Here is a 12,075-nt window from a genome sequence, read left to right as displayed (position 1 = left end):
AGAGAGCCAGGCGAGGTGCCACTAGCCTGTAATCCCAGCACTTGGGAGGCAGATCTCTGTAAATTCAAAGCCAGGCTGGTCTACAAAGTGAGTCCAGGACAGTAAAGGCTACACAGAAAAACCCTGTCTTGAAAACAAAACAAAACAAAACAAAAAACAAAAACAAAAACGCCTAAGTGGCTCCTGAAGACTATATGAAGTTGACCTTTATTTTGCCTCCAAATGCACCTACACACACCCACCCACATACACACACACATTAATCTTAATGATGGTACCAAGAACACAGAATGTCACTGCTCCTTAATGTAATCCATTTTCAAAATAGAAAATGTGCTGTGGACATAGTTTCTGCAAATGAGCGTATTTGCGCAGATGGACCGCCAGCCTCCTCCTCGAAGCATCAATGCCCAGCTTCTTCCGGTGCTCTTGCTGCTGTCATCCCCTCCCCCAAATATCCAGTCCGTTGCAGCTATCGTTGGCCTAGATGAGACTGTCCTCCTCGGGGCTCAGCGTGCGATCCCACGATGCCCACCAGTTGCCTCAGTTTAGCTAAGAGGTTAAACCCTGGGGCTCAGTCCGTCTCCTGCTGCTGTAATAAAATGCCGGGAGCAAAGCATCTCAAGAGAGAACGGCTTTATTTGGGCTCTGAGTCAGGAAGCACAGAACAGTGAATGCTCTTCTTTGGCTCACTCTCTCCTTTTTATGCAGTCCAGCACCCAAGGGGGATGGTGCCCCTCCTTTAGAATGGACCTTCGCACCTCAATTCACATAACCAAGATGATTCTTCAGGGGATGCTCGGAGGTGAAGCTTGCATAAATGATCCCTGGAGGCTTTCTCCTAGGTCAGGGATTCTACCTGTGTGTTTCGACCCCCGAAGACCATCGAGAAACAGATATTTATGTTATGATTTATAAAAGTAGCAAAATTACAGTTAAGAAGCAGCAATTAAAACAATGCTGGGAGAGAGGGGAGCTCTCCACAGCATGAGGAGCTGTATTAGAGGACCTCAGTATAAGGAAGGCTAAGAACTACTGTCCTAGGTGGTTCCAGATCCCGGTACCCTGACAGTCACACTATCCATCACACCATGTGTCCCTGTCTAGACAAAGCTCTCAGGGGGAGTCAGGGCTAAGCAAATGTTTGGGATTAAGACGAAGTGAATTTGCCGCAGCTCTCTAAATGCCACCTTCAAGTTCAGAGTGAAAGCTTAACTCTAGATGCACTCAGAAAAGAGCTATCAGTGTTAGAGTGAACTAAATTCAGAGTCTTGGGGCAAAGTAAAAGTTCACCACCAATGCAGCCTGCGTTTGTCCACTGAGGTCAGCAGGAATGGAGCTCCCACGGAGCGCCGGTAGCCACCAGGGCTGCAATAGAAAGTATAGTCACGATGTGGGGTCACAGAAGCACCCTTCCTTGCCATCCGGTTCATGTGGCAGTCAGTTTTAATCAGTTTTAAGTGGTAAAATGCACACCTTGAACAACTTACAGACTGAAAGGTCATCCACAGCCTGTATGGGTGTATACTGTGGCCCTTCCTCATGGGCACTGAGATAATCCAAGGCCTAACTGTCGGTGCTCACTGTCCTTCCCAAGCCCAGCCACCAGGTTTCACCTTCTATTTGTCTCTTTTAAATATTCTTTAAAACAACTAGAATTCCTCATGACCACTTTGACCAGGATGTTTTCAAAATGGTTCTGGGAAATTTGACACTTCAAACACATCATACATAGAAAAAGGATCCAAGTTCCTTTACTGGGTAAGATATTGAGCTATAGAGAATTGGTTATCAACTAATTTTAAGGCATAGAACAATGTAATGGCAATTTAAATTGTGGTGAGGAACATTTTGTCATGAAAATGTCATTTCTGACACATCATTGTCTTCCCTTGTGTGTCTGATCAATGGCTATTATTCAAAACAAGATAGAATTTGTCTATTATATTTGAAAAATTAATTGCTAAACTGAAGTTCCCAAAGTCTAGGGATGCTTTGGACACTGTCTTCCTGATTCGTTTCTCATTTGAACCCAGGGATCAGAAATAATAACAGGCAACGCGAAAGAGGGGACATACTTCCGGCTGTACCTCAGCAAATATAGGTTGGTGGAGTCCATCACGTGCTTTTCAAAGGAGCCTTTCCCATCCTCCAACTATGTCCGCTTATTTGGACAGCATGAGCAAATCCTCAACAACCTGTTCACTCGTTACGATGACAAGCTGATCCCAGATCTCTACAGGCAAGTGGCCCATTGGTTTTGACTGTGGAAACCCATGGTTGTGTGTGGACACACATGGAAGGGGTGTGTGTGTGTTGTGGTGCACCGGAGAGAGAGATGGGAATTGCTGAGAGAGGCTGGGGTGGTCGAGATGGCCTTGTTACAGAATAATGAATGTAGGAGCGCGAGCATTGGCTGGAGAGCAAAGGTTCACATGAGGAAGTACATGAACTTAGATGTGTCCAGGCCAGGGCCTGGACCAGGACCTCAGAAGCAATAGTACATGATGTTGATGTCATGAAAGTGTAAAGTGAGATGATATTCAAGTCCCTTTCCACTCAGGCTGCTAAGGGCAGCAGTCTGAACCCAAGAGAAAGGCTAACAGTCAGCATGTGGAAGACTCTGGCCCCAGGAAGTCTTCAGTCACTAGACAGGATGCTTGTGATCCTAACCCTTTTCCTCCCAGAGTGTGGAGGAATGTGTACCAAAGATGTTGGAAAATTTCTCCCCTGGCAATCGACAATATGGTCTTTTTCAGTTCTTTCACAAGGCCACAATTACCCTGGTACCTAAGCCACACAAAGACCCGTCAAAGAAAGAAAATTACAGATCAATATCCCTTATAAATATAGATTAAAATTTCTCGGTAAAAGACTTACAAACTAAATCCAAGAACACATCAAATAGATCATCCACCATGATCAAGTAGGCTTCATCCCAGAGATGCAGGGATGGTTCAACATATGTAAAATGACAAACGTAATCCACTACATAAATAGACTGAGAGATGAAAACCACATGATCATCTCAATTAGCTTTATTTGCATTTAAGATTTATATATAAATGATCCTAAAAGCTCCAGCAGGAAACTACTACAGCTGATAAACACTTTTAGCAAGGTAGCTGTACACAAAATTAATACACAAAAATCAGTAGCCTTCCTTTATACAAATGACATACTGAGATAAAAATCAAGGAAACAATACCTTTCACAGTAGACATATATATTTTTTTTGAGGCTCAAATTCATACACACGTAATGTAGATATCTCTAACCAAGCAAGTGAAAGACTTATGAATGAAAACGTTATAGTAAGTTTTATCATAGACATTCCCACTGAACTTCGTGGGACATGCACGAACTCTTAGATCAGTCTGGTGAAAATTATCATCTTTGACATTGACCCCAATATCACAGGAGCGCATAAGTCTCACATTATTTAGGATGCCTTCAGGAAGGCACACTACAGTGTAAAGCCACGTCTGGATGCAGCTGCTGATTAACAAGGTTGGGAGAGCTACTCTCTGTCCATAAAACAAGCTAGTGTCGGAGGCAGTACCTGACAAAGTCTGTAAAGCAGGATTTGAGTGTCCTTGATATTGTTATAACCTTTCTTTCCTCCTAAAAATTTTAAATTACAGAGTGCCTCAACAAAAGCAAAACAGGTATGTAAAACATTACTGTATGCTTGAAGGGGAAATAACACTGGAAACCCATGTGTCTGCCACCTACGCTGAAGAATAATTCCTGACCACTGGGCATTGAGAGCCCCTCTCTGGCCAATACACAGGCTATCATTTGGAAGGCAGCCATCATTTTAAAGTTAGAGTTAGTCGTTCTGTTTCCTGTGAAACTTTTCTATATAGGAACAAACACTGTCTTTGTCACAAGTTCTCAACTCTATTCTTAAGATGAGAAAGCAGCTTCAGGATAACGTAACAAATGGACCCAATGATTCATCATATTCCAAAGCAGGAATTGGCTGGATTTGCTCCAATGAGTTGTGTTTTACCAACTGTTATTTCATATATACACGTGTGTGTTTACGTATATATGTGTGTGTGTGTGTGTTTATATATATATGATTTCCTAAATAATATTTATTTGTTTTGCCTGCTTTTGAGTTGAATCTGTGGTTTGCTACAGAAAGTCAATGTTCTGTTTATTCTGTAAGACAAGTGTCTACCCTGAGGGGCACAGCTGGAGCTCATTTGCCCCCCCCTTACCCCGAGGTGTAGTCCTCCATTGTTTACCTGTGTCGTTCCTGGATTTTCCTGCTGGTTGTTGTCTTAAATTCCTTGTGCCGTTACAAACAGTTCTGTGGCCACTAAGAACATACCTCATGTGTTGAATTTCTCTACCTCTCCAAGCCCTGAAGCTGCTCAGTCCTGGCGACCTGTACTTCAACATTCCCAAAGTAGTCCTGTCTGTCTACACATCCTTGTGTGAGAGTTCCTGAATCTCCATCATACACTGGTCAGACTTTAAGATTAGACCAGTCTGGTTTTGTGCAAAACTATCTTCTGGCTTTTCTTTACCCTTCTCTGATGACAAATGCGCTGAGCGCCTCTTCATTTGTGGTAGTACCCTGTGACCGCACAGTTCTCTCCTTCTCCATAATGCCCAAAAGAGCTGATACACTCTGGGTGTAAACTTGTGTTGCTCACATATTTTGAATGTTTCTTCTACTGCTTTGAAACTGCTATTTTCTATGTAGTGGAACTTAATATATATTCTTAATTTAGTGTAATATTTTTACTTTCTTCAAGAATATCTTGGGTGTTTTGTCCCTTTACTCTTCCAAAAGTTTTATAATAAACCCATCATGTTTCATGAAAATCTCCATTGGATTTGATGGACAGAGCATTAAATACTTGCTTAATTAGGTAAAAATCGACCTTTCTGATACTGACTAGAGCATAGTGTAAGCATCAATTTATTTAGACCATTTTTTATGGTTTCAATAAAGTTTTATAATTGTCTTCATAAAGGGCTTGCCAGTTTTTGTCTGACATGATCTCAACATATTGTATAATTTTATGGCTGCTATAAACATCATTTTTATTGGTCCAGTGAGATAGCTTGGTAAGTAAAGCACTTGCTCTGGTGACCTAAGTTCAATCCAGGGAAACTGCATAAGGGAAGGAGAGAATCAGCGCCATGAAGTTGCCCTCTGACCTCCACACATGCATTGTCACACTCACAAACCTGCTTGTGCATGCTCGTATGCTCATATGCTCGTGAGTTCTCTCTTTTATAATAATTAATTAATTGATTTAAAAGCATGACTGTTGTTCATTGTTGCTGGTATAAACGGATGCCCTAAATTTTTGATCATTCCGTGTCCTGCAAATTTTCTGAAGTCCTTCATTAATTTAAAAAATTCACCTATCAAATTTTTTTAGATTTTCCATATAGATAAAACCAAAATAATTCCAATTATTTTCTTAGCCAATCTTTGTGACTTCTCTTTGTTTGTCTTGTCCTACTATACATGCTAAGGTATGTAGCATAAATTACTGAATAGTTAGGCCTGGCACCCACGCCTCATCCCTAACCTTACAGGTGATGTGTTCAGTATTAAATGTGTAACATTTGCCATATTATTTGTATCCTTTATGGGGCAAAGGATCTTTTTGAAGATTGTGTTTCTAAGCTGTGTGTGTGTGTGTGTGTGTGTGTGTGTGTGTGTGTGTGTGTGTGTGTCTTCAAGTGTTCACTCACTGCAGATTGAACCCTGGGTCTTGTGCTCTTGTGCATACCAAGTACATCCTCTATCCAAACTCAACATTTTAAAATTAGGGATAGATACTTGCTTTTTCTTCCAAAAATAGTGCATAATTTTAGAAAAGTTTTATGTATCAGGAAAGTTTCCTAATGTTTTCAAAGATAAACCATCTTATTATAAAGTATCCAGTTCTTTAATCATAGGCTTTCCCTTCTTCAAACATATGTAGACTTCACTGACGTGTTGACTTCAATTCCTTTGGGTAAATAGCCGGGGGGGGGGGTGGCTACTACCTGAGCCATAGTGTAGAAAAACCTCCATGCCGGCTTCCTTTATCCAGATAAGTTCACGTGGCTACCCGTGGTGTGGGTTCTCTTCTGTAACGTTGGCAGTGTCTGTTGTCTTAAGGAATGCAGTTCTGACTTGGGTGAGATGAAGTCCCCATGTCGTCTTGATTTGCATTTTTCTGATGGCTACTGTGGTAGAACATTTTGTCATAAGGTTATTAGCCATTTGTGTTACACCTATGGAAAACTATTTGCTAATTTCATTAACATTTATTGCTTGAGTTGCTTCATTGTTGTTTAGGCTTTCTAGGTCTTTGTCTACTCTAGTTATTGATCCTCAGTTGGATATAGAGGTAACAAAGATTTCATTCCCTTTTGGTATGCTGTCTCTACACTACATTAACTGTTTTCTTTGCTGTGCAGCCTTTTTAATTTCATGAGGTCCCACTTGTTAGTTGTTGCATTGTTTCCTGAGCAACTTGGGTCCTATTCAGAGAGTTCTTGCCTTGTCTATATCTTGAAGTGCCTTCCATATTTTATTACATTAAGGCTGTTAGTCCATTTGGAGTTGATTTTCATACAGGGTGAGAGAGAGACTGGCTGTGTACAAGTACTATGCTGTTTTTCTTACTGTGCTCTCTAGTGTAATGTGAAGTCAGACATTCCTTTTTGCTCGATTGCTTTATTCTCCGTTTGACTTCCTTTAACTTCCATATGAGTTCTGAGATTCTTTTAATACTCATATGAAGAATCACATTGAAATGTTGATGGTGATTTCACTGGATCTGTAGATTGCGCTCAGCTGTTTTCACAATATTAGGTCTTAACAATCCATGATAATGGGTGGTCTTTCCATATTCTAGTATCTTCTACAACTCATTTTTTGATGTTTGAAAGTTTTCATTATAGAGGTCTTTCATTTACTTGGATAGGTTTATTCTAAGAATATTTTAACGTGAAGGTATTTGAATGGGGTTATTTTCTTAGTTTCATAATCAACATGTCTGTGCTTTGTTATGTAGTATGCCACTTTGCTGAAAGTTTATCAGATCTAAGAGGGTTCCTTGATGGGGTCTTTCGGGTCTTTTATATGTAGAATTATATTTACAAGTAAGGATGCTCTGACTTCTTCCTTTTCTGTTTGTTTTCCTTTTATTTCCTTCTCTTGTCTTATTTTCTCTAATACTTTGAGCTCTATTTGAATAACAGTAGAGGAAGTGAATACCCTCATTTTGTTCTCAATTTCAGTGGAAATGCTTTGAGCTTTTCCCCATTTGCTAGTGTTGATTATAAAGTTGTTGCATAAAGCTTGAGCATGGTGAGATGCATTTCTTCTATTTCCAGTTTCTTCAGAGCTTTATCATGATGGAATGCTGGGATTTATCTAAGGTTGTTTCTGTGTCTATTAATATAGCAATGTGATTTCTGTCCTGAGTCCATTTATGTGATATATTTCATTTATTGACTTGTAAATGCTTTTTCATTTGTTTTTTATTTATGAATGTTGAAACATCCCTGCATCTATGCAATGAAGCCAACTTGATCATGGTGAGTGATCTTTTAATGCATTGTTGGATTTGATTTGCAAGGATTTTATTGAGAATGTTTGCATTTATGTTCACTAGAGAAACTGGCCTATAATGTTTATTGTTGTTGGGTCTCTTAAGTGGATTTTGGTGTGCTATGGGTGGTGTAAGAAGATCCTGTAGTGTTCCCCCCTTTCCGGTTTGTAAAAAAGCACTAGTGTCATTTCTTCTTTAACGATGTAGTAGAACCTAGCAGTGAATCTATAAGGCCTGGGCAATTTTAGTTGAAAACATTTTGTATTGCTCCTTCAATCTTGTTGCTTGTTAGAGATGTGTTAAAATTGTTTACTAATCTTGATTAAATTTTGGTAATTCATTTGTGTTTAGAACTTTATCCATTTTTAAAAGCATTTTTCCAGTTTAGTAGAATACAAGTTTAAAGGTGGAACGTAATGATTTTCTGAATTTCAGTGGTTTTTGCTGTACTGTGTAGGAAGCGGAGAAAGTCATGAGTGAAGGCCGGAGCCAGTGTGTGTTGCTGACATAGGCCCTGCGGCTGAGACTCAGGGGAAATGGCAATGCTTGCTCTCCTGGTCCAAGGTTGACCGTTGCCAGTGTGAGCAAAAACACCACAGCTTTCTCCTCCAGGTATTTACAGTCTGAAGACTGCTCGCCTACAGGGTCTGCTCCTGCTGAGCTTTATCCTACTGGGATTATCCTAAACCTGTCTCTCGATCCAGATGTACACAATGGACCCTGCCTCCTTGTACAGCTGTGTGCAGTAGCCCCACCTTTCTGCTCAGCTCTGTGTAATAAACACACTGAGCTCCAGGGTGCTGAGGTTTCGCCCAGTCTGCCCAGCTCCCACGTCTCTATGTGTGGGTCTTTTCATTCCTTGCCATCCCCAGGCAGGTCCAGGTCCTTGGAAGCCATGTGACAGACATGGCAGGAATGTCTCGGTTTTCAGCTCCAATTTTGTTAATTTGGGTCTTCCCTCTTTTGTTTAACTTTAGGGATGAGTTTGTTAATCTTGTTTATCTTTTCAGATCACCAACTCGTTCCTTTGTTGATTCTTTGTATTTTTGTTGTTTCTCGTTCATTAATTTCTGACTGGATCATGTCTGTTTCCAGCTACTGATTCTTGGTTTGGCTTGTTCTGATATTTCCAAGGAGTGAGATGCACTGTTATTTATCTGCGATCTCTCTGACTTTTTATCATAGGTACTTGTGGCCATACACTTCCCCATTAGGGATGCTTACATTCTATCCCATGGGTTTTGTCATGCTGTGTTTTCATTTTTATTCAATTCTGGCAATTTTTAAACTTCCATCTTGATTTCTTTGCTGACCCTATTCAGCATTCAGTGTTGTAGTGCCCAGTCTGTGGGCTTATATTTGCTCTGCAGTTTTTCTTGCTGTTGATCTCAACTTCTATCTCATTGTGCTCATGTAAAAGATAAGAAATTATTGGTGTTTCCTTGTATTTTTAAAACCTGTTTTGTTTGCTAGTGCATGAATTATTGCAGAGAGAGTTCCATGAGCTACCAAGAAAAGTATGTATCCTGTAGTGTTTGGATGGAATGTTCTGTACATATTTGTTAGGTCATAAGAGCAATGACATCATTTAACTCAGGTGTTTATTAATTTTTGTGGGATTCACTTATCTGTCAGTGAGAGTGAAAACACAGGTCTGTCAGAAGCAAATTCATTTTCTTCTTAGTTCATGCATAGGATTTTACTATTGTTGTCAGTCAATTCTACTTGAAACATCTGAGTTCCAGGGGATTTTTGTTGTTGTTTAAAACAAAACCTACCGAGTGGTAAGTGAGATGCTAGGAATCTGATATGGAAAGAAAAAGAAAGAAACGTCTTCGCACTTAGCCAAATCCAAAGCCCCAACTTGTTTCTCCCTGAAATCCAGCACTGGTGAGTTTGAGGACAGTAGCCAGGGCACAGCTGCTATCCGATGATGGTAATAATCATGACAGCTAATTTGTTGGTTAAGAGTGGATGTTCCGGACGGCCAAATAAGAGTGGACAGTACTTGATAGCAGGCAATGCCGACTGACATCTGTCAGCAGGAAGACATGGCCACGCCTTGGCAAGTGAGGCCCTGAGGGTCCCAGCATGCCTTGGCAGGCACACGTATGTGCAGCTGCAGCCACATTCTTCTCAGGTGCCACCAAGTACTGCCAGGTCGTGGCGCTGATTCTTGGCCCAGCATTGCTTTCCCTGCCTGTTGTCAGACAGGCCGCCTTGGCCCTTTCCAAGCAGGGTGAATGGCTCAGCTGATTTTGGCCAAGATATGATTACCAATTGTTTTGCTGACCTTGGCAGCACCAGGCATGTGTCTCATTCAAAGCCAGCTGCGTTTCCTCTGTGCTCTTCCATACACCACTCTGAGGACACCTTCCTCCGTGCTGGCACAGCTGACGGTACCCAGCCCTCTGCTCTTCTCCAGGAACAGCTCCTCGCCCAGGTCAGGGGAGCCCTCGGGATCTTTGTGAGTCCGTTACTGAGGTGACTCACTTGGAGCCATGAGGGACTGTGGCGTGGCAGCTGAGCAGGCAGCTAGAGAGAGCACAGCAGACAGCTGCCACAGGAGCACAGCAGCTGAGGTTCGCAGCCCAGGCTGGCTCCGAGTCTGTGTTTCATTCTTTGTCTCCACAGTGCCAGTACAAACCACTGGCACTGTGAGGGAGAACCAGTTCTCTACTGGGGTGTATTGTAAGCACCAGTTAACACATTGGGTGAGAGAGTGAGCGAGAGAAAGAGGCTAAGAGAGAACTAATTCACCTTTGGGGCAGCAGGGACCTCACACCATCGCTCTGTGCCTCGGGGCAGGGTATCTGATTGTGACTGATTGGTTTATTTCCACTTTGTAAACATGATAGAGACTTGTTAAAATCACTTGTTCCTTTCTAAATCAGCCATTTTTAAATCACATAATGAATACATCACTAAAATCTTCTCCTTCCCAATCTTTTCCTTGAAGCATTTGTATAGCTGAGATCTCATATACTGTATATGTGCACATATACATTCACACATACTCAAGTGTACATACACACACACACACACACACACACACACACACACACACACATACACCTGTCCTCTCAAGCCTGCTGGTTTCTGTCTTAAGTCCCTTGACAGGTTTACAGTAAACAGGACCTTCTTCCCCACTCGCTCTGCTCCCTCCTTCCCAGGACACAGGAGGTGACAGACACCTCAAGGAAAATGCCAGGTGGGAGGAGTGGGTAGAGAGAGCAGACTTTTAACAAGGCATTCTCCACATCTTTTTTTTCTGCTTTCTTAACTCTAGCTCATCTTTTTAGCCTCACTTATGGGTGACCCTGCAAAAGAAAGGTCATGCCTACTGACTCTCCCACCCCTTAGCCTTAATTAGCAGTCTGTAGCATCCTTTGTCCTCTCAGCCTGAATGGGTCTTGCCCCAGCTTCATTGTAGGAGCCCATCAGATACTCATAGCCTTGATTAAATCACCTCCTTTCACATCTTAACATCTCAGCTCTCAAAGCCGCCTGAAGGCCTCTTCCCCCTGTGAGCACCGCCATCCTCCCGCACACTTCCTGAACACTCCACAGCCTACTTTTAGTGGGTAAGTGCTGCTGTGCACAATATTCTAAATGGAGCCTGCGCAGGCCCTTTAAAAGGCTGCCATTACCTTTTTGAACTATCAGGCTCCAGAAGTTGTTCCCTTAGGAAAGCCACCTTGTTCTCTCTCTCTCTCTCTCTCTCTCTCTCTCTCTCTCTCTCTTTGGAACTGCAGAGTAGGATGCAAGCGGCCCACATAGTCCGCTAATTATTTATTAGACTTTAGTCAGAGCCATACACTCATGGCTGGAAGCTGGCTTTCTCTCTCTCTCTCTCTCTCTCTCTCTCTCTCTCTCTCTCTCTCTCTGTGTGTGTGTGTGTGTCTCTCTCTTCCTTGTGCTGTCTCTCTCTGTGTCTCTGTGTATGTGTGTCTCTCTCTCTCCTCAGCAGCTCAGCAGCCTTGTGCTGTATTAGGTGGTAACCTGAATGTTAAACTCCAATGCCCATCTCCCCAGACCTTCCAAAATCTAACTACCCACCTGCTCTCTTGGCTTTTTTTCTATAAACAAGTTATACGAGCTTTCTCTTGGTTCATGGTATATTCCTGTTCTTCTGCCATAGTTTGTATCTGGAATGTTCTCTGAAAGGCCCAGATGCTAAAGGTTCACTCCCCAAGTGGTGATAATTGAAGTGATGAAACTTTTAAGAGATGAGATCTGTAGCTAGTGAGATGACTCCATGGGTAAAGGTGCTCAGCTCCCGATGATGGTAGCCTGACTGCCAAATTCAAGCTACAGATCCCTTGTTAAGGCTTTAGAGGTGGTAGGGTACCGTGTCCTTAAAGTTGTCCACTGACCGCCATACTCATTTTATGTCATGAGCATTATGTCGCTCCCCCTTCACGCACACACTAATAATAGTGATGGTGATGATGATAATAACAATAATAAAAGTTTAAAAAGAGATGGATCCTAA

At 41.9% G+C, this 12,075-nt stretch overlaps 1 protein-coding gene across 1 annotated transcript in view; it reads left to right on the top strand.

Moving 5' to 3' along the window:
- The window catches only part of Cfap61 (cilia and flagella associated protein 61), a 256,849-nt gene that overhangs the window by 200,683 nt on the left and 44,091 nt on the right, over positions 1 to 12,075 (top strand). The window contains exon 25 of the mRNA XM_055602635.1: positions 2,037 to 2,242. Within this exon, the coding sequence (XP_055458610.1) occupies positions 2,037 to 2,242 (206 nt within the window). The remainder of the gene's footprint in view (positions 1 to 2,036; positions 2,243 to 12,075) is intronic.

This window comes from Psammomys obesus, unplaced genomic scaffold (assembly GCF_907164565.1).
Source record: "Psammomys obesus unplaced genomic scaffold, mPsaObe1.curated_primary_1811, whole genome shotgun sequence".
In the NCBI taxonomy this organism is placed as follows: Eukaryota; Metazoa; Chordata; class Mammalia; order Rodentia; family Muridae; genus Psammomys; species Psammomys obesus.
This window is presented reverse-complemented; position numbering and strand designations above follow the sequence as displayed.